We start from the raw sequence: 21,193 nt of genomic DNA on the forward strand, positions 1-21,193 counted from the left end.
TCCGCAGCAGGCTCCCTGGGCCAGGCCGTCGGCTGGTTCTGAACGGGGCAGGTGGGTTGCTTGGGAGGCCGTGGCCCCCATGCCACAGCTCCTAGACCTGGGGCCTAGGCTGGGGGTCACCATGCACAGTGTGGCGGGGGCTGAGAGACATGGGCCCACTCCTGAGTGGCAGGCGGGGACACGGAGCCAGCCTGGTAGCTCTGAGGCCCTGCCCCCCACTGCCCCTGCTGGTCCTAGGTGCCCCCTGCCTGCCCTCCCAGGCAGCCCACCCCGTGGGCGCCCAGCACAGGTGAAAGTCTCCCCATGCTGGTCCAGCTGGGATGCTGTGGGGGCAGGTGGACAGCAGCCGGCCGCTGTGGCCCCTGCCTGCACCTCCTCGGTGCGCTGGACCTCATGCCAGGGCGTGCCACCCGTTCGCACGCCGTGCCCTCCCATAGGAACACGGCACTTGTGACGGCTGAACGCCAGCCAGGCCCAGGCCACCCCGTCTGTGTCCGTGGCACCTGTGCCCATTCTGCAGACCGGAAGCCTGAGGCGGGGGACTGCCCTTGGCTCGGACCCCAGTTTCTGCCCTTGAGGAAAAGAGGCATGTTTCAGACTAAGATCTGCAAAGCTAAACTGTCTACTTTAAAAAAAAAAAAAAAAAAAAAAAAGGCTGAGCGTGGAGTGAGCCCAGCGGTTTTCTGTAGCGCCTGGACACGGGCCTTGCGCACTGAGCCCCTTGAGTGGGGCTGTGGGCTTGTGGCAACAGTCTTGCTTCTCTGCCTTTCATTCAGAAGAACCGTGCGGCTTGTGGTCCGTCGCGTCTCAGAGGCACGTCCGAGCGGGGCAGGCAGGGAGCTCCTGCCGAGGGTCCCTGTTGCCCTCACGAGGGTCCGAGTGGGGCCCCACACTGGTGTGTGCACCGGCAGGACAGGCCTGGGAGTGGGGCCGGGTGCCCGCCCGCCGCCCTGACAACCGCCCCCTCTCGCCCCCCAGGCCAGCTTCCCACCCAGCGAGCTGGCCCTCGGCAGCCCCGGGCCGCTGTCCCCTTCAGGCCCCAAGGCCGGCGTCCAGTATTACTCCTACCCCGGCCATGCTCGGCGCAGAGCCGCGGAAGGTGGACTGGGTGAGTGGGGCGGGCGGGGCGCAGGTGCGGGGGAACGGTCTCCCGCGGAAGTAGCAGGTCGGGGTCCTGTGGCCCGGAACCTGGGTGGCGTGTGCCCGGCTCAGCGGGGGCTATTAGCTCTGGATGCCGTCTTGCCCACTGGAGGCTCATGGCCTTCTCACACTTGAGAACGCCCCGCCAGCACCTCCGGCTGCACTGGGGGTGTCTTAAACGGCAGCGTTCCCCACAACACACAAACATGTAGAAACATGCTCAGTGGCCCTTGAGGAAGACTCTTGGTTCCAGAACAAGAGGCGAGGCCTTGCCCGGTCCCCCTCCACTGGGCCACATGTGTTGGTGTCCGAGCGGCTGCGGAAGCCCAGCGGGTTGAGACTTAGGGTCCCTGAGTCGAGCGAGGAGGGAAACCGCCAAGCCCAGGACCCACACCGGGGAGGCGTGACTGTGGGAGCGCAGGGAGGGGCCCCCCGCAGACCCCTCACCCGAGCTCTGCCCTCCGCCCTGTGCACATGGGTGTGCGACCGCATTCGGTCATGTCCTTAGTAGGAGGTTCGGGGTCTCTTATTCCCCACCCTTCTCCTCCGTGCCCCTGGCTGGGTGGGGTGGGGGCCCGGCAGGCCCGGCGGGCTCACTCTTTGCTCCGCACAGACTCACAGCCCAAGAAGGTCCGGAAGGTGCTGCCGGGTCTCCCGTCCTCGGTAAGTTGAGTGGCCCACAGACCCGGGGTCCAGACTCGGGGCCCTCTCCGCAGGGGGTGCACAGCATGGCCGTGCGGGGAGGCGCTGGGCTGTGTGTGACTTCTCCCGGGGCTGTGGCTCTGACCTAGCCAGCCACGAGGGCCTCTGGGAAGCTCTTCCTTGGGTCTAGCTCAGATCCATGTTTTAAGAGGGCCCGATGTTCTCTGTGGCCGAGGCACCTTGGGAACGGTGTGATGGGCCCCTGGGAGCGGGAGTGGGTTGGAGGCGCCCTGGGGGTCCAGTTCATGGGGTCCCCACCCCCGCTGCCCTTGGTTCTGGGCCCGGAGGGGCTTAGCACACCGCACTCTGGTGATGGAGTCACTGGGGACAAAGGCTGTTTGCTGGGGTCCCTGGCCCAGCCGCCCTCTCTGCCTGGCTCCCGTGCTGCCCCCCGTGGGCTGACCCACACTGACCCCCCCCCTCCCCCCCCCCCGGGCTGACCGCAGTTCAGGGTCGGGGCGGGCACCCTGCAGCCGGGAAGTGCGGGTCGGGCTCTTTGAAGATTTGCTGCATGACATCATCAACCCCCTGCTTCCCCGATCTGAGCCACCAGCCCAGTCCCCTGGAGCATCAGAGCTGAGCTCCCCCAGACCTCCCCGCTTCTGCTCCTGGGACTCGTCTGCCACCTCGCGGTCCTGCTGTTCCTCCAGGCCCGGCCTCTGCACCCCCACGTCTCCTGGGGTCAGGGCTGGGGCCCAGGGGGGTTCTAGAACGGGGGAACGGGGAAGAGGCACGGCTGAGGGCATCAGAGCTGGGCTCGGACGGGTCGGGAGGAGTTGGCCGGTTGCAGGAGGGGACAATGTCCTTGGTCAGGGGTCCAGTCTGCAGAGGCCTCGGGAGCCACACGCTGGAACTTGGTGCAGGGGCGGGATGGGAGGTGGAGGGTAGAGCAGGAGAAGACCCCCCGCGACCTCCGGTGCTGGCCAGGGGAAGCGTTAGAGCCCACAGAGTGAGGGGCTGGTGGCTGGAGGGCAAGGCTGGGGACGGGTCCCCCATCGCACTCGGGCCCCTCCTGCCTGACCGCCCCTGCCTGTCTGCAGGTGTACCCGTCCAGCTCAGGTGAGGACTACGGCAGGGACAGCACCGCCTATGCACCTGCTAAGGCCCCCAGCAGCGCCTATCCCCCCCACTTTTACATGGCAGGTGCGTGGGGGCTCACACCTGAGACGGTTGGGGCTGCGGGTCCCCTGGCCGCCTCTCACCGTGTGCACCTCCACAGATGGCAGCCTGCACCCCGCGGCCGAGCTCTGGAGCCCCTCCGGCCAGGCGGGCTTTGGGCCGGTGCTGGGCGGGGCCTCCTCGCCCCTGCCCCTCCCACCAGGCGGTGGCAGCTCTGTCGGGGGCACCGCGGGCTTTGGCAGCCTGCACCAGCACGAGCGCATGGTAGGTCTGCGGGACGGGCAGGGGTGGGTGGGCAGCACCCTCAGCGGACCCCCGTGACCCCGTTCCCCCCACAGGGCTACCAGCTGCACGGGACGGAGGTGAACGGCGGGCTCCCGGCGGCGTCCGGCTTCTCCTCGGCCCCCGCGGCCGCCTATGGCGGCGTCTCCAGCCACACGCCCCCCGTCAGCGGGGCCGACAGTCTCCTGGGTACCGACCCCTTTGCCCCGCTTCCGGATGGGGCCCCTCCATGCTCGAAGCCTGGCTGGGTGCGGGGGTCGGGCCCTCATCACTTCTGTCCTTCCCCTCCTGGGCCTGCCCTGCATCAGGCCCCGCGGGCCACATCCAATGTCTGGAAATGGGCCTTTGAAGGACAGGTCCCCATTCTTCCGTCTGGGGGAGCAGATTCTCCAGGGGAAATCGCTCACTTGGGTCCTGCCGCCTGCCCGCCTGTCCCTAAAGCTGCCGTGGTGGCAGAGGGCAGGACTCCAGGCCATTCCCAGCTGGAATGGGGGTGCCCGGTGCTGGGTGAGGGCGTCCACGCTAGGCAGCTGGGGCACCGGCATCCGAGCTGGGCCCGGGGCCGGGGGAGGTCCTGTCCCTGAGCTCGGTTTCCGCTCTCTTCACCCCCCCCCCAGGCTCCCGCGGGACTACTGCTGGCAGCTCTGGGGATGCCCTTGGGAAGGCATTGGCCTCGGTGAGGCGTGGGACATGGGGTGGCCGGGGGTGGCTGGGCTGGCAAGTGCCCGAGGCTGGCGCCTGACCCCGTCTGGTGGCCCTGTCTTCTCATCCCTGTTGCAGATCTACTCCCCGGATCACTCAAGCAATAACTTCTCCTCCAGCCCCTCGACCCCCGTGGGCTCCCCCCAGGGTCTCGCAGGTCTGTGGGGGGGTTGCTGGGGAGCGATGGGGGCTGCATGAGGCCTGCAGCCCTGAGTGTGTGGAGAGCTGGGCACACCCCCGGCCTCAGGGCTCCGGTTCCCGCGGGCATCCGGAAGGCTCTCCGGAACGGGTTCTCCAGTCCAGTCTACATTGTACGAACAGTCAGGGACAGGGCAGGGAGTCCAAGAGCCAGAGGAACAGGCCAGACCCCCTCCCGGGCTCCCACGCGTGGACAGGTTGGCGTTTGTTCCCGCAGGGTCTGGTGGGCACCAGTGGCGGGCCCTGGTTTCGGCTTTGCTAAGGGGCTGGTCATCCTGTCCCCGAGGGGACCTTCCTGGGGGTCAGCTTGTGGTCAGGTTCCTGGAAGGCCACGTGGTTCTATTAGAAAGCCTGCAGCGGGGGTTCTCAGGGACCCTCGCCTTGCTGAGCACGTGCAGGGCCCCTGGGTCGGACCACCGGTACGGCAGGCCGGCCGGTCCCTGGGGCGCCTGCTCTATGTGCCACTGGGCTGCTTTCCCCGTGGGGTGAGGGTTCTGGAGAAAGGAACCCGTCTGCTGGGTGGGTTCCCAGGAACAGCCTGGCTGGCCCGGCGGGCATGGCGGCCACCATATGGCCCGCCCGGGCTTCGCAGACCGTGTGGCCTCTGAGTCGGGCCACTTGGACACGCAGCCTGCAGGGGCCCCGCTGACATGCCACCTACCCCTTTCAGGGACATCGCAGTGGCCCCGGCCAGGAGCCCCCGGTGCCTTATCGCCTAGCTACGACGGGGGTCTTCACAGCCTGGTGAGCTTCCCGGGCTGGGTGGACGCTGTCCCTCATGGGCACGTGTGGCCAGGGGAGGGCACGGTACATGTGGACCTTGGGCCGGGGGGGTGGGCCGTGAGGGCAGCTCAGCATGTCTGCTGTGGCCAGCGTACAGGGCTTGGAAGCCGTGTCCCCGGAGAGCCGCTCAGGGGTCCCCTTGGCAGGTCACTTGTGGGGCACATGGCCTCGCTAGCCAACGAAGGCTCAGGTTGTGTGCCGGACCCCAGGGCCAAGCAGTGCCCCAGGGGCCTGCACCCTTGACCGCTGCCCCTCCCCTGCCTGCAGCAGAACAAGATGGAGGACCGCCTGGACGAGGCCATCCACGTGCTGCGTAGCCACGCAGTGGGCGCCTCGGCGGACGTCCACGGGCTGCTGCCCAGCCACGGGGCTTTGGCTTCGGGCTTTACTGGCCCCGTCATGCCGCTGGGGGGCCGACACACAGGCCTGGTGAGTGCTGTTTGGGGGCAGGCTGGGCAGGGGGTCAGAGTGGGCAGGCCCTGACCGCCGAGCCCACTCCTCTATCCGCAGGTGGGAGGCGGCCCCTCGGAAGACAGCCTTGCGGGCAGCAGCAGCCTCCTGCACAACCACGTGGCCCTCCCCAGCCAGCCCGGCGCCCTCCCTGAGCTCGCTCGGCCACCGGACTCCTACAGCGGTGAGCCTCAGTGTGGGGGCCCGGGAAGGGGTGGCCGGCTCAGGGCACTGGGCTAGGCCAGGGGCATGCTCTCTGTCAGGCACTGGGCTGGGGCCCCTCACTGCACGCAGCGTCCCCTCCACCCGGCACCGGCACCGGCACCGGGAAGCCCTTCGGGAGGGCAGTGGCCGGTTCCTTCCTGGAGGGGTGGAGCCCGGGCACTTCTTGTGGTCGGCGTCAGCCCTGTGCTTGGGGCCTGTGTGGGCCCTGGGCAGTAAACCAGGAGTTAATCAGAAACCCCATCCCCGGGGGGGTGAGCAGCTGTGGACTAAATGCAGAAGGAGGGATGCTGGGGGCAAGCGGGGGGGCACAGGGGTGCTCGTAGCTTTAGAGACGGCCGGCAAGGTCGTGACACTTGGGCGGAGCAGGGAGGGGAAGCAGACCGGGTGCTTGGGAGATGCATGTGCCAAAGCCCCTGGGCGAGACCATGCCTGGTGTGCTGAAGTAGTGAGGAGCCCTGTGTTGGATAAGAGGGAGGTGGTGAGGTCAGGGAGGTGACAGGGCAAGTCGTGCAGGTCGTGACCCGTGGACATGGGAGGACCTGGGCTTTGACCCCAAGGGACCTGGGAGCCTTGGAGGGCTCAGGCAGGGTCAGGAGCTGCCAGACCCAGTGCCCACAGGCGCCCTCTGGCGGCAGCTGAGGATGATGGGTGACCGCTGAAGCCGCAGGGGGGAGTGGATGGTGCTGGTCCGGGAAGTGGGGTGCGTTCTGGGTTCCCAAGGCAGAGAGCCCACAGGATTGCAGCTGTGGAGGCCATGGTGGGATGCAGGTCTGGGGTTCAGGGAGCCTGCTGACCGCTGGGCGCCAGGTGGAGTCCAGAGCCAGGGCAGGCTCCCCAGGCAGAGCAAGCGGAGCAGAGCCCCAGCCTGAGCACGGTGTGGAGGTGGGGGGGGGGCAGGCGCGTCAGGTGCTGGTGTTGAGAAGCCACGCTGCAGCAACGTGGGGTCAGGGTCGTGGCCAGCGGCCGTGGGCTGTGGACTTTTCTGGGGAAATACCGAGGAGGTGACAGCACTTCGCACAAGGCTGCAGGGAGGTGGTGGTGACGGGCCGTGAGGGTCTCGTGGCGGCCAGTCCCAGGCGCGGGGACGTGGACTCTGCCACCGTGTGGGCAACCACGGCCTGAGACGATGCCGGGACTGGGCACCGCCTGGTGTCCCGAGCCCCCAGGAACACCCCACGCCTCCCACATTAGGGCAGGTTCTCTTGTCTGGCGCAGGGGCCCTGGCCGGCCTCCGCACACCCCCTCAAAGCCAGCCTGAGTGTGACAGACGGCCTTGCTGTGTATTTCTTGATTTTTTTTTTTTTAAAGATTTTATTTATTTATTTGACAGAGAGAAATCACAAGTAGGCAGAGAGGCAGGCAGAGAGGGGGGGGGAGCAGGCTCCCTGCTGAGCAGAGAGCCCGATGCGGGGCTCGATCCCAGGACCCTGAGATCATGACCTGAGCCGAAGGCAGCGGCTTAACCCACTGACCCACCCAGGCGCCCCTATTTCTTGATTTTTTATGACTTTTATCACACAGGGCATTTCTCTGGGACACTTAAAGTCGCCACGATTCAGGGTGGGGGGGCGGCTGGGGTGCAGCTTGACCCCTCACAGCGCCTGGTGCGCCCTGACGTTTGTGCTGTGGGGCCGGCATTCCCTGAGCTGAGTCCCTTATCCCAGCTTCTCCCCTTCCCCTTGCCTGCTCTCCTCCCCACTGCATCCTGCTCTGCCCTCCTCTCCTCTCCCCTGCCCTCCTCTCCCCGCCACTACCCTGCTCTGCTCTTGCTCCTGTCCCATCTCTTCCTTTCCCTCCTGCTACCCTTCCCTGTCCTGCCCTCCCCTCGTCTCCCCTGCCCTCCGCTGTCCTGCCCCCCCTCCCCCCCACTACCCTGCTCTCCCCTGCCCTCCTCTCCCCCCCACTACCCTGCTCTGTCCTGCCCTGCCCTCCCAGTCATCTTTGGCTGAGCCCAGGCCCCGTTCCCGGTGTGTCTTGTGCTGTCACTGTCGAGTTCCCCGCTGTGTGCCTTCACACCCGTGTTCTGTTACATGGCCTTGGGCTTTTCTGAAACTGGCATTGGCTGGCGTGTTCACGTTGGGAGCAAGGGCCACCTCGTTGCCGGGGGCTCAGGATGGGCCCTGATCTGGGACATTAGATTGTTTCAACTTTCTACTCTTGGAGTAGGTGCTTTCTGGAACGATCTGTAATGTGTCTCCAGCATGTGCACAGGAGCTTCTCGGGTGGAATTCCAGGTTGTGGGGTTTGGGGGTCTGTGTGGATCTACCCTCTCCCGATGACACCAGACTGTCCCGACTTGCCTCCCATGGGCAGTGCCCCCGATGCTGGGCCCTGTCGCTTTGCCTGGCTTCCCCACTTGCCAAATCTCGGTTTGCGTTTCCATGGACGGCTGGTGCCGTGAAGCAGATGGCCACTTCCTTGTCTATGCATCGCCCACCTGGGAGCTTTCTGTTTTCCTCTTGAGCTCCTGGTCCTTTTCGTGGTCATTCGTGGGAGTTCTTTTCACCTTCCTTGGTTTTTACCAGACACGTGATTTTTTTTTTTTTTTAAAGATTTTGTTTATTCGAGGGAGCCAGCCAGCATGAGAAGGGGGAGGGTCAGAAGGAGAGGCTGACTCTGCGCTGAGCGGGGAGCCCCATGTGGGACTTGATCCCCGGACTCCGGGATCGTAACCTGAGCCAAAGACAGTTGCTTTAGCAGCTGAGCCCCCCAGGAGCTCCGAACCGGTCTTTTCTATCCTGCGGCGTATGTTCTCTTGTTGGTGGGATCCTGGTAACCAGAGATTCTCAGTTAGGCTATAGTCCAGTTTATCAGTGTTTTTCTTTTGTTTTTTTCAAGAACAGCTCATTCAGGATTGTAGGAGGTGGTCCTCCCCTCTGAACCACAGCAGGATTTCCAGGCACTTTATTCTGAAGGTTTTCAGATCCTCCTCTGTTGGAACTGGTGATTGTGTGGTGTGAGATAGGACCTGATTCTAGGTGTGTTTGCTGCTTTATTGTTGGGTTGTTTTTTTAAGATTTTTTTTTATTTGACAGCACAAGCAGGGGAAGAGGCAGAGAGAGAGAGAGAGAGAGAGAAGCAGGCTCCCCGCTGTGCAAGGAGCCTTGTGCCGGGCTCGACCCCAGGACCCGGGATCATGACCTGAGCTGAAGGCAGAGGCTTAACGCCTGAGCCACCCAGACGCCCTGGGCCTTTTTTTTTCTTTTTCTTTTTCTTTTTGTTTTTTTGCATACGAAGGCCTGGCTTTCCCCAGAGACCTCACTCTGCCTCCCAGGAGGGCAGCGGGCATGTGTCGGGCGGCCCGGGGCGGTGCGCAGACGCTAAGCCCAGGCCCGTTGCAGGACTCGCGCGCGTCGGGGCGGTCTCGGGCGCCGGGGAGATCAAACGGGAGGAGAAGGAGGACGAGGAGAACACGTCGGCGGCCGACAACTCGGAGGAGGACAAGAAGGAGCTGAAGCCCCCGCGGCCTCGGACCAGGTGCCCGCCTCCCCGCAGCTCCCCGCAGCCCGCCCGTCAGGACGCACGCACGCGCACGCAGACACGCACACGACCCCCCGGAGCCCCCGGCCGCTCCGACCCCCCGTCAGGACACACAGACACGCACACGGTGCCCCCCCGCAGCCCCGGCCGCCCCGCCCGTCGGGACGCACGCACGCGCACGCAGACACGCACACGACCACCGCAGCCCCGGCCGCTCCGACCCCCTGTCAGGACACACAGACACGCACACGGTGCCCCCCGCAGCCCCGGCCGCCCCGCCCTTCGGGACACACGCACACGCACGCACACGGCGCCCACCGCGCGAGGCTGTCGGCGGGTCCCCCGCCTGTCCCCCCGCCTCACTGTCTCCCTCTGGCCCCCCGGGCCCGCCCCATAGCCCGGACGAGGACGAGGACGACCTTCTCCCCCCAGAGCAGAAGGCTGAGCGGGAGAAGGAGCGCCGGGTGGCCAATAACGCGCGCGAGCGGCTGCGGGTCCGAGACATCAATGAGGCTTTTAAGGAGCTGGGGCGCATGTGTCAGCTGCACCTCAACAGTGAGAAGCCCCAGACCAAACTGCTCATCCTGCACCAGGCCGTGTCGGTCATCCTGAACCTGGAGCAGCAGGTGCGAGGTCAGTGGGGGCGCCGCTCCCTCCCCCGCCACTGCTGCCGCGCTCGCCCCCCCTTCCTGGAGTCAGTCTCCCCTGCTGCGCCTGTCCCCCTCCTTGCTGTGACTTCCCCTTGCAGTGACCGCCTTGCCTGCTGTGACTGTGCCTCTCCCTGCAGTGACTGTCCTGCCCTGCTGTCAGCTCCCCCACCGCGGTCGCTGTTCCCTCTCTGACCACAGGGCCGTCTAGCCTGGCCCCAGTGTCCCCTCTGGGAATGGGAGGTTGATACTCTTGGGAGCCGTGGCTCTGCAGACCTGGGCACTTTGGCTCTGAATTCCATCCTGGACCCCAGGGAGCCCTGCCCGCCCCAGCCCTCCTTTCTCAGGGAGGCTGTAGTCTTCTGGCTGAGGCCCCTGTGGCCAGGGCCAGTGGTGACTGTCGCTGCAAACAGACACATCCTTGCGGGGCGCTCCAGCCCATCAGCCCCCATCCCCGGGTGAGGAGCCAGGAAGGCCCTCATGTGATTCGGCTCCCCAGTTCAGCTGCTTCCTTAACGCGCCAACCACCCACGCCTCCATGCCCTTTAACCCTTTCTCTCCTGCAGCGCTGTCGCTTGGACCGGAGCTGGGGCCCTCGCCCCACCCACACCCCACCCCACCCCCGGCCTGCTGTCCCCTCTGCTCTGAGGGTTCCGTGTTTCCGTGGTGGTGTGGGCACCCCGCTGTGTCCCCCGCGCCCACCTCTCTGCTCTCTGCCTCTCGAGCTCCCTCCAGCCCAGCCCACCCGCCCCTCCGCTTCCATGGCAGCCCCTCCTACCTCGCACTTGCTGCCCAAGCCCCGGACGGCTGCGACCTTGGGGTCTTTTCTCCCCCACAAAGCCTCCCAGTTGGGACTTGAGGGAAGAAAGGGGACCAAGGGGTGCACCAGCCTCAGGCCTGTCAGTTTGGTCTGCGCGCTTGTCCTGGGGTCGGGGGCCACCGCCACCTGGCAGGATCTGCTCAGGCCCAGGGGCAGGTGGGCGGACCGGCGGACAGGGGCGTAGCCCCCTCCCATACTGTGGGAGCAGGATGGGGCCCCTAGGCGCTGCTCATGTGCAGGTGTTTGGGCTCCTCTTCTGCCCGTGGGACGCACACCAGGGCCAGGCCTCACCCACCCCCGCTTCCCGACCCTGAGGCCAGGCGAGGCCGGTGTCCCGCTGAGGACACAGAGTGAAGTTGCTGGGCAGAGCCGCGTGGCTGATGCTTCGCAGGACTTGAACCAGGGTTCAGCCCTCATGGCCCGGCGTCTGAGCCGTTCAGCCATCCTGTGTGTGATGGGAGCCGGTGCAGAGTCGGCGCTCAGTCACCGCTCCGCTGGGACACACAGGGCATTCGTGGTAGCGATGGCTGGGCCGGGGTCTTTGCCCTCTCCCGCACACACTGGTCTGCCTGGCCTAGCCCTCACACAGCCCCGCCAGCAAGTGCGCTGAGCCGGGAAGGTGGTACCAGGAGGGGCAGGGGGCGTGGGGTGCCCCCAGCTCCCCGCAGATGGCCTGATGGGGGCTCAGGCCCCCCCCTCCATCCCCTGGGAACGCCCCTGCGCTGGTCTCCTTGGGGCGTCAGTACACACACAGCCTCGCCTGCGGCCAGGTCCCAGGTGCGCACACAGGCTTGGAGCTCCGAGCCCGGGGGAGCACGCGGTCACGGACATGCACACGCACGGACACACACACACACACGCACGCACACTGTCCTCGGGCACGCGCCCGCCTGTCCCGGCCCGGCTCCTCGCTAACGGAGGCCCTGGTGCTGTGACCCAGCAGTACGGAGGAGGTGCTGTCCCTGGAGGAGAAAGACCTGAGGGACCGGGAGAGGCGCATGGCCAATAACGCGCGGGAACGGGTGCGCGTGCGGGACATTAACGAGGCCTTCCGGGAGCTGGGCCGCATGTGCCAGCTGCACCTCAAGTCGGACAAGGCGCAGACCAAGCTGCTCATCCTGCAGCAGGCCGTGCAGGTCATCCTGGGCCTGGAGCAGCAGGTGCGAGGTAGGCTCCCGGGCCGCCGGCCCCGCCCCCCGCCCGCCGGCCCCGCCCCCCGGCCCGCCGGCCCCGCCCCGTGGGCTCCCCGCGCAGGCAGCGGGGCGCTCGCATCCCCGACGGCGCTCTGCTCTCCAGGGCCCCGCGCCCGCAGGCTCCCGGAGGGACCCTGTCCCACATGGCTCTCCCCTCCCCCCAGAGCGTAACCTGAACCCCAAAGCGGCTTGCTTGAAGCGACGAGAAGAGGAGAAGGTGTCGGGCGTGGTCGGAGATCCCCAGATGGTGCTTTCGGCCGCTCACCCGGGCCTGGGCGAGGCCCACAACCCCGCGGGACACCTGTGAGGAGGGGGCGCTGCCCGGGGCCAGCGACCCGGCCCGGCCCGGTCCCCGCCGGCAGCTCGGCCTCCACCCTGGGCCTCACCGTCCCGACGCTTGGGGGCGGCCCGATGGATCCTGAAACCGAGGCCTGGGCCCGAAGGGGCAGTTTTGTTTTGTTTTGTTTGTAAACAAAACCGGGAAGCAAGCGAGATGAACACTTTGTCCGAAAAGAGGAAAAAAATGCCTTAAGTAGAAACCGCGGGAGTCGGAACCTGCTCTCGCGGGAGGGAGAGGCGGGGCGGGCTCGCTCTCCCGCAGCCGTGAATCGTGCCTACGCCTGACCTGTGTCTTAAGGAAAATAAAGAACGTTAGTTAGATTTTTTTTAATGTCTTAGAAAATTAGCAGGGAGGATGCTTTTGGTCTCTCTCTTTTTTTTTTTTTTTAAGCTTTTTTGCATATGTTTTGTAAGCAACAATTTTGTATAAAACTTTCGTGTCTCTTGCTGCTTCTGCTGCTGTTTCTAGACCTGAGCGTGGCATTTCACGGTCAAGCAGGCCATTAAAAGTCATACTGAAAAGACCCACCGTGAACCTGAGAGCCCCCGCCCCGGAGCCGCTGGCGCAGGAGGGATGACAGACCCGTCTGCTCGCGGCTGGTTTAGAGGGCGGGCGGTTTCCTGGCTTCTTGTCGGAGGGACATTGCGGGCTGGCCTTGCCCTGGTGGGAGTTCTCCTTGGGGAGCCCTTGCTTTGTCCTCACCCCTCCCTCGGGAAGGGGGCGGGGGGTGTCTGCAGGGCGGCAGCTCTTCTCCTCAGCCCGCCGGCCCGCACAGTCTGCAGACCTCCGCAGATGGGATTTTGTCAGACCACTGCTTCTGGGCACAGGCACAGGGACCACATGACAGGAGCTTGATGGGGGGGGGGGGTTCCTCCAGGCACCGCATCCTGCGTTCCTTTGACCTGGGGCCCTGGCCTGTTCTCTGATCTCTGGCAGCGGACCTGCACAGGACTCTGGGTCAGCACACCAACCCCCCCCCCAAGTGACTGATCCCAAACTCTGGAAAGCTCCAGGCTTTGGCCCTGATCACCTGCAAGAGCAGAAGGGTGTGGGCCACTCGAGGCCCGGCTGCCAGGCCTCCCCATGTCCGCCACCTGCAGGGGGAACCGGCTCCACGCAGGGTTCCCCCAGGCCTAAACCAAAGGTCCCTGCAGTTGCTGGGACCCCCAGACAGCTGCCCCTCCATGTATCCCCCAGGTGCAGGGTCAGGCCTCCTGGGTTCCAGGCTCCTTCCTGTAACCACCTGGTTCCCGCCACCACGAGTGTGTGCGTGTGTGTGCGCACACACATGCACACGACTTCTGGACCCCAGGTGGCCACGTTCACTTCCCCCCCCCCAACCCTCCCCCGCTGCGATCCCAGAACAGTGGGGCTGTCTGCTGCCCTCACACCCTGTGACTGGCACTCCCTGAGGCCAGGAGCTGGACACCCCAAGGCAAGCACCAGGCAGGACCTGCGGGCTGCCTCCCAAGCCCTGAGGTCACCTGGGTCCTCCCACTGATGCTGCCCACACCCCCAGACGGTTCTGGTGACGGCGAGGAGTCGTTGGCAAGGGGCCCTTCTTGGTGCCTCCCTGGTCTGTGTGGGTCTGGTGGGTGCTGCCTCAGTGTCCCTTGGTCTGCACGGAGCCACTGTCCCCCGCAACTATACTGGACTGTTGGGAAGAGACACAAGTAAGGGAAAACCGTGCTGTGTGCCTCAAGATAACCGGTTTTCAAACAAACTTTAAGAAAAATAATTTTATAAAAGTGTCAGCACGGCTGACTGGACTCTGGGATGTGTTAAGGGCCTCTCTCTCGAGCGGCTCTGGAGATCTGTCCTGTGTAGCGCCACAGCAGTTAAGTGTGACATCATATGGCCCCACGGCTGTCCCCTGGCTCTTCCAGCTGCTGTGTGGTTCCAGCCGGGGGGAGGGGGGGGAGGGCAGGCGGAAGGGGGTGCCATGCCAGGGAGGGGGTACGGCGTTCTGCAGCGCTTGTAGGCGCTGACGCCTCTGCCCTGCATGCGATCCCTGGGGCAGCTGTCACAGAGCCCCGCATGGGGATGGGGCCTGATACCACGGGGACTGATTCTCCCATTCTGGGGCCAGGTCCCCCAGATCCTAGTGTGGCGGGGCCGCGCTCCCTTCTTGGGCTCCAGGGGAGGGTCCCTCCTGCCTCTCCCAGGTCCGAAGATCCTGTATCCAAATAAGGTCCCGTTCCCAGGACCGGGGGGACAGGACGAGAGCATCTGTCTTTGGGGGACAGGCACCACGAGGGTCTGACTGGGGCCACGGTGAGCAAGGCTATCAAAGCCAGAGTGATGGGAGGGGCCCATGGCAATTCCACATTCTAGAACCAAAGCACCTCGGGTCAGGTGGGGAATCTGTACCTGAAGTAAGAGGTTCTGGGATCTGGACGCTGGACCGGCTCATGGGGAAAGCCACTCCCTGAGAGGCTGCCTGATAATTTTTATAATTAATGTAATATGCCAAAGCCCACTGAATTACGCACATTAAGTCTGTAAATGGGATGGTGTGTCAACACCATCAAGAAAGTTTATGGGCTCCTGGGTGGCTCAGGCAGTTGAGCTGCTGTCCTCGGCTGAAGTCATGATCCCAGTGTCCTCTCAGCAGGAAGCCTGCTTGACCCTCTGCCCCTCCTCCGCTAGTGCAAATAAAATCTTTAAAGGTGTTTATGTTTTGTTTTTTTTTTTACGATTTTATTTCTCTGTCTTCTCCACACCCAACCTGGGGCTCGAACTCATAACCCTGAGATCAAGAGTCACATGTTCTTGCCAGTGTGCCCGCTGGTGCCCCTCAAAAAGGCTGTTTAAAGATAGATCACAAAGGTGCTAAAATCCTTCAGTGAGGCATCCCCCCTCCCCGTCCCAGCAAGGATCTGCTCTATGGAAATTTCTCGAAAGAGCCTCTTGGCCTGGCTCCTGCAGGGTGCAAGGGACGCAGCCACGTCTTGGCAGCAGCTGCGGCATCTGGGCATGTCGAAGGGTGCAGGTCGCTGTGCTTGTCCCAGACCTTCAGCCAGCCCCTGCCAGCCCTCTGAGCCCCCCTGCTCTCGGGAAGACGACACAGCTTGGGCGTGACATGAACCCCAGGCACCCTGCCACCCCGGTCAGCCCCTCGGACACCACGCTGCACTGCGGCTTCTGGACATGGACCCCCCACCATTCCCGACCCCGGAACTGGGGATGCTCGGGGAAAGGGCCTTTGCCAGTGGAACTCCAGATCCTGAGATGAGCTCGTCCTGGCACAGGATGGCAAGTCAGTGACAAGCACCCTGATGAGAGAGAGAAGCCGCATGACATAGGTGGCAATCACGGACGCAGAGGTGGGAGGGACAGCGGGTGTGCGGCCCTGTGACACGTGCATGGGGGGCTTATGGCCTCCAAGGCAGGCAGAACATGAAACCCTGTGGTTTCCAGTTGCCCAGCACAGCTGTCACCAGGACCATGGGGAACATGGAGCCTGTGTGTCCTTTCTAAAGTGGTGCAACGCCCCCAATATGATGGAGCCCCATGTCTCACTGGCAGGGCCATCAACAGGCCTGCGACTACTCCAGAACGGTTTGGCAGGCGGACACCGGGGCCTGGACACTGACCTGACCGTCCGCAGCAGTTACATCTCAGTGTGAAAAAACAGGAAGCTTGGCGGTTCTGTCCACAGCTCAACACGGGGCCCCCGCTGCGTGTCAGCTGGCCCCCCACGATCCTCTCCAGGGGGATAAAGACACACATCCGCTCAAAGACATGGACAGAACCACTCATGCGCCACAGCTGAGATGGCGAAACCTGGAAACAGGCAGAATGCCCTCCAGCAGGTGAGTGGTCTGCACACAGGTTCGCCCTCCGCAGGTCTCGGCTCGGCAGCGGAAGAAAGGCGCCAGACACCAAGTGGAACCCACTGTATGCCCCCTGGTAGAAGAGTCAGAAAAGTGCAGATGGACCGACAGGAGACGGATGAGTGCTCGCAGGGGCCGGGAGGGGGGTGGCAAGGGTCCAGAGGAGCAGGAGGAAGGCCAGCAGGCGCCTGCAGTCCTGGCGCTGGGCACACACACACGTCCAAACACCAAGTTGTACGTGTTCAGTCCATGCGTTTTTGCATGTCCAATATTCCTCAGTACAGTGTAAAGATTAAAAAAAAAAAGACTCCATAAACGAGTGAACGGATAAACAGAACCCCCCCCCCGACAACGCAGGGGAGCCTCCTTTGGCCGCAAGCCGGAGCGGGGCCCCCACATGCTGCCCCAGGGACGGACCCTGAGCCTACAAAGCTCAGGGAGGGAACCAGACACAGAAGGGCACAGGGGGTGTGAGTCCACGTATGTGATGCGCCCAGATCAGGCTCTTCCATGGACAGGAGGGGGTCTTGTGGGGGCCGGGGGCTGGGGAGAGGCTGAGGGAGGGGGAGGAGGAGGCTTCTTTTGGAAGTGATGAAATTTTTCTGCAACTAGACAAGGTGGTGGTCGCAACAACTTTTGTGAATTTCACAGCATAAAAAAAAATAAAAGGAGCTGAGTTTCCCCTAAAGGCTGGATAGGAGTATCATGGGAAATCCAAGGTCCTGCTTATCCACCACCGTTTTGGATATCAGGATCCTGACTACTCCTTTTTGGGGATCCTCCCCTCCCCTAGTTTCAGTCCATGTCCTCTTATGAGCATAGCGACCTCTGCCCCATTTCCACAGCAGGCCCAGGAGAACCAGCCTCAGGGCATTTTCCACAGTGGCGAAGAGGCCATCTTCCTTCAAGGGCTGCTGGAATGTTGACTTGGAGTTTCCACATGCCAAGGCTCAGAGAGAGCTCACGAGAGGGCAAGGACAACAGAGGAAGGAAGAGCTGAGAAATGCAGAGAGATTCGTAATAATATTGCTATGCTTCTGTGTCCAGCCGTGCCTGAAGCCATCCAACATGCCATAAAACTCCTCTCTTACACTGGTCTTCGTATTTTATGGCTTCGAAGAAAACATTCTGCCTTATGAGCTGAAGTACATTAAGCAGAAGGAGCAATGAGGCAGGGCATCAGGAACTGCTAGATCCAGGACCTGCAGCCCTCAGGCCTCTATGCCCATCTCTACTTATTGTTTAAAAGATTTTTATTTATTTATTTATTTATTTATTTATTTGAGACACAGGGCTTGATGCGGGGGAGGGGAGCATGAGCGGAGGGAGGGGCAGAGGGAGAATCTCAAGCCAACTCTGCGCGGAGCCAGGAGCCCAGCCTGGGGCTCGATCTCACCACCCTGAGATCAGGACCCGAGCTGCAACCTCGAGCCCTGCGCTTGACCGACGGAGCCAGCCAGGCGCCCCCTCCCACTCCTCAGACAGTCTCACTCCGCCTCCCCCCTCTCTCGGCCACCCCCCGGGCTCTGCAGCCCATTTCAGGCTTCCGCCCACGGACTCCCTCCGGCCACAGGCTCACGCCCCGGAGCGCCCGCGAGAGCCGAGAAACAACGTCCCGTCCAGCCACAAGGCGCTCCGGGGCTCCGGGCGCGGGCTCTCGCCGTCGGGGCCAGCACCCCCGGCAGCTCCCTACCCCCGCCGCGGGGTCAGCCGCCCCGCGGGAGGCGCAGGCGCAGGGGCCCCGACAGCGCGGCGGGAGCGGAGCCCGCGCCGGACGCCCTTCCCCCGGGCCGGCTCCCGATGCTGCGGCCCCAGACGCGGTGGCCGCGGCTGAACAGGGCCCGCGCGCGCCGGGGGTCGGTCCGCTGGCCGAGCCGGGCTGCGAGCGACCGCTCCGGGGGAGCGGGGGGTGCGGGCGGCCGCCCCGACGCGGCTCCCTCCGTGCGGCCCCGGCCAAGGTGCTGCCCCGCGAGGCCGCAGTTTCCTTGACGGCAAATAAAGCCTCTGCTTGCGGTAAAGACAAAACCACCAGCCGAGCGCGGCGGCTGCAGTGACCTGCCGCAGGCCGCGCCGCGGGGCCACCCGGATCGCCCGGCCTCGCGCCGCGTGGGACCCTCCCCGCCGCAGACCCGCCCCCTCGGGCCGCGTCCAGCGACTTCCGACCTTGCCCGGAAATGTCTGCAAGGTCTTCCGGGTCTGCGCGCGCAGCAGCCGCAGGCGCCTGTTGCCCAGCGAGGGGGGGGGTGCTCGCCGCGGGCGGAGCCTCCCCAGGCGCCTGCGCGCTGCGGCCGCCGCGCCTGCGTAGTGCAGCGGGGCGGCAGTCGGGGTCACCCTGAGCGGCGGACGGTGCGGCAATGCTGAGCCGGTTCCTGGGCCCGCGCTACCGCGAGCTGGCCAAATACTGGTGAGCACGTGCCCCGCGGCCCCGCTGTCCCCGGCCGGCACCCGTTATGCTGCCGGGTCCCGGAGGGGACGGGCGCAGAGCGGCGGGGCGGACGTCCGAGGCCGCTCCTCACCCCTACCTGGACCGACGCCGCCCGCGGTCCGTCCAGCGCCCTCGGCTCGGGCTCCCCGGGGGCCGACCAGGACGGCGGGAAGGCTCCTAGGGTGTTGCCGGCCCTCGGAGCTGTGGCGCGGTGGCAGGGGAGGTCCCTCCGGAAGCGTGGCGTCCGCCCAGGCGTCAGGTCGGGGGGCGGCGGCCGCGGCTGCCCCTGGGGAGGCAGGGGGGAGGCGGTGGTGGTTCGTGCCCTCTGGAAGTGGCGCCGGCCACCGTCCCGCTGCAGCGTGCCAGGCACGTGGCTGACCGGATCCGGCCGCACGTCGCCGGCCACGGCCCCGGTAGTGGTCAGCCGTGGCTGCGGGACAGGCGCCCCGCGCAGCTTCAGGCCGCGGACACGGATTCCCTCGCGGTTTGGGTGGTCAGGACCGCGGGCACCCCCGAGCTGGGCCCGCCACACCGACTCAGGAGGCCGCAGTCTCCGCCAAGGGCTCTATCTTGGCGGGGGGGGACGGGGGTCTTTCCAAGCGCGAGCCGGGCCGGCGACTGCTGGCAGACCGCCTGTGGGCCGCTCAGGGCAGCCGGCTTCCCGCGGAGGAGAGGCTAGGCCGGGCGCGCCCTGGAAGCCGGTGCGCCTGAGCTCGCCTCTGCGAGCTTCGCTCATTAGGGACCGGGGTCTGGGTCCCGCTGGCACTGCGAGGCGGGGTGCACTGGGCTGGGAGCGTCGCGAGGGCTGTCGGAGCCGCGGTGGACGCTGACCAGTCACGGCGTAAGTGAGCGGTAGCGGTCCTCGGGGAGAGGGAGACTCAGCCCTGCCCTGTGCCGCAGCCCCGTGTCCTTGGGGAGGTGGCCTGTTCCTCTGTGTCGTGTGCTCCCTACGAGACCCAGGCCCTGCCACCTCCCTCAGGCCAGTAGTTGTCCCAGGTCATCTGTGAACTGCATGGTTGGTGTTGTGAATGGGTGATATTGAGCTTGGGTTGTTTAAAAAAATTTTTTTGAGCAAATCTCCCCCCAAAAAACCTCCAGAAGATCCCAGTGTGAAAGCAGGTGGAAGTGAAGTCGCTTCAGGGTCTCCGGCTTGGTGTCCACCCTGTGGTGTCATTGGGGGTGTCCACACACTGGGCAGAGGGTCAGGTGTGCGGTGGAAGCTGGGCATGGGCGCGGAGAGAGACCCAGGGATGTATCTGGAAGGGTGACCCCGAGCCGGATCTGACCGCAGCTGTTCTCTGGCAGGATGCCCACGGCAGGCATGTGGGGCGCCGTGGGCACCGTGGGGCTGGTGTGGGCCACGGACTGGCGGCTGATTCTGGACTGGGTGCCCTACATCAACGGCAAGTTTAAGAAGGACAATTAAACCGGCCGACCTCGGACCCCTCCGGTAAGTGTAGGCTGCTCTTAGCAGGTGAATCCTGTGATTCCCACGTGGCGGAGGACTGGGGTTTCCTTAAGGCTAGACCTCTTCGCCCCCAGGGCTGGGGACGCAGGTCTGGGAGGCTCACCTGGCCTGTTCCCCGGGGAGAGTCCTGCCTGTCAACACAGAGGGGCCAGCCAGCATCCCCGGTTCGCGGGCCGGGGAAGGGGCAGTGCCCCGGGGCGCTCCATCCCGGAGGCGGACTGTACGCCCCACTCCGCGCCTGTCGTCCCAGTGTCCCCAGCCCTGGGTGTGGTCGGAGGGTGCCCATTTTACAGGTGGGGACAGTGGGGGATGGACTACAGCTGCCAGCATCCTGGGGATGCAGCTTGAGCCTCACAGCCCCTTGGATTCTTCCATTCGTCTGCCACGGGGCTATCCACCGGGCCGACCACATGACAGGCCGGGGTGCGCGTGCCTCCTGCCTCCTCGTGCGGCTGAACCTCAGGCCATGCGGCCGCTGGGCGGCCTACTTGGACTTGACTTTGGAGCCGGCTGCAGCTGCAGAGGCCCTCCTCAGCACTTCCCTTCCCAGGACAACAGGAGCCAGGAGTGGTGCTCACCCTGCCTTGTCCCCCTCCAGCCGTCTGCTGCTGCCGTGTCCTTCCCTGGGAGCCCCTGCGGTGCCCGGACCAGCCCACGCCCTCAGCACGGGCCTTGAGGAAAGTGACAGCGTGACTGAGGGCTGTGTTTCTGATGGTAGCTTTCTTGTCTGAATGCACACAGCATTAAACTTGCTCTGAAACCTGGCCCACCTGGACGTGGTCGTGTAGGGACTTGGCAATCCTGACTGCTGCCGCGGTGGCGTGAGTGACCCAGGGTCCGTGGCTGGGGCAGAATCCCATCACTTACGGTGTTTAATGCGTCATACCTGTGCAGTGTGTAATCACCACCATGACAAGTTACCGCACCCCCCGGGGGGGTGTAAAGCAGCAAACGCCTCTCGATTTCCGTGGGCAGGAATTATGGAGTGACTCGGCTGCGAGGTCCTGGTCCGGGTCCCTCAGGAGGACGCGGGCAGGGGGTCAGCTGGGGCTGTCTCCTCGGAAGGCTCGCCCGGGGCTGCGCTGGGTGGGAGGGGCCGGTCATGCTCCTGCCGGCAGCAACCCCCACTCTGCGGGGGCCTCTCTGGAGCGCTCCTGGAGCTGTCTTGCGTCCTGTGTCTTGCGACCTTCCCCAGAAGCCCCCCTGTTAGAAAACACATCCCCACATGTAGCCCACACTCGGGGATGAGAACGCGGCTCTGGTTTGAAAGGAGAACTATCAGAACTTGTAGAAAAGTGAAGCCATCCCATAAATGGCACAACGGTGAGCAGGTACACGGGGTCTGTGGCTCCCAGTTCCCTGTCCCCTGCTCCTGCGGGGGCG

At 64.7% G+C, this 21,193-nt stretch overlaps 2 protein-coding genes across 21 annotated transcripts in view; both read left to right on the forward strand.

The window, feature by feature from the left end:
• Positions 1-12,604, forward strand: part of TCF3 (transcription factor 3) — a 31,386-nt gene extending 18,782 nt beyond the window's left edge. For 2 of the 18 annotated variants that reach the window (XM_045087496.1, XM_004778035.3), the window contains 13 exons: positions 979-1,108; positions 1,754-1,803; positions 2,883-2,985; positions 3,062-3,225; positions 3,300-3,432; positions 3,861-3,919; positions 4,024-4,102; positions 4,814-4,887; positions 5,194-5,355; positions 5,437-5,560; positions 8,943-9,078; positions 9,479-9,714; positions 11,906-12,604. In XM_045087496.1, coding sequence (XP_044943431.1) covers positions 979-1,108; positions 1,754-1,803; positions 2,883-2,985; positions 3,062-3,225; positions 3,300-3,432; positions 3,861-3,919; positions 4,024-4,102; positions 4,814-4,887; positions 5,194-5,355; positions 5,437-5,560; positions 8,943-9,078; positions 9,479-9,714; positions 11,906-12,048 — 1,593 coding nt within the window. In that variant the 3' untranslated portion in view covers positions 12,049-12,604. Of the gene's footprint in view, positions 1-978; positions 1,109-1,753; positions 1,804-2,882; positions 2,986-3,061; positions 3,226-3,299; positions 3,433-3,860; positions 3,920-4,023; positions 4,103-4,813; positions 4,888-5,193; positions 5,356-5,436; positions 5,561-8,942; positions 9,079-9,478; positions 9,715-11,488; positions 11,716-11,905 lie in introns of those variants that run through there. The other 16 variants (XM_045087517.1, XM_045087509.1, XM_045087510.1 and 13 more) reach the window with 16 other exon arrangements.
• Positions 12,605-18,173: 5,569 nt separating this feature from the next.
• Positions 18,174-20,574, forward strand: LOC101690736 (cytochrome b-c1 complex subunit 10). Of its 3 annotated transcripts, none has more exons than XM_004778031.2 (3): positions 18,174-18,321; positions 19,648-19,792; positions 20,361-20,574. In XM_004778031.2, the coding sequence occupies exons 1-2, from the start codon at positions 18,272-18,274 to the stop codon at positions 19,766-19,768; spliced, it is 171 nt and encodes a 56-aa protein (XP_004778088.1). In that variant the 5' UTR covers positions 18,174-18,271; the 3' UTR covers positions 19,769-19,792; positions 20,361-20,574. The 3 variants fall into 3 exon arrangements, with proteins under 3 accessions (XP_004778088.1, XP_012904240.1, XP_004778087.1); XM_013048786.2 differs by having other exon boundaries at positions 20,369-20,574; XM_004778030.2 differs by having other exon boundaries at positions 20,409-20,574.
• Positions 20,575-21,193: the final 619 nt, after the last annotated feature.

This window comes from Mustela putorius, unplaced genomic scaffold, assembly GCF_011764305.1.
Source record: "Mustela putorius furo isolate JIRA1106 unplaced genomic scaffold, ASM1176430v1.1 tig00000095_pilon_pilon_pilon, whole genome shotgun sequence".
NCBI classification, from domain to species: Eukaryota; Metazoa; Chordata; class Mammalia; order Carnivora; family Mustelidae; genus Mustela; species Mustela putorius.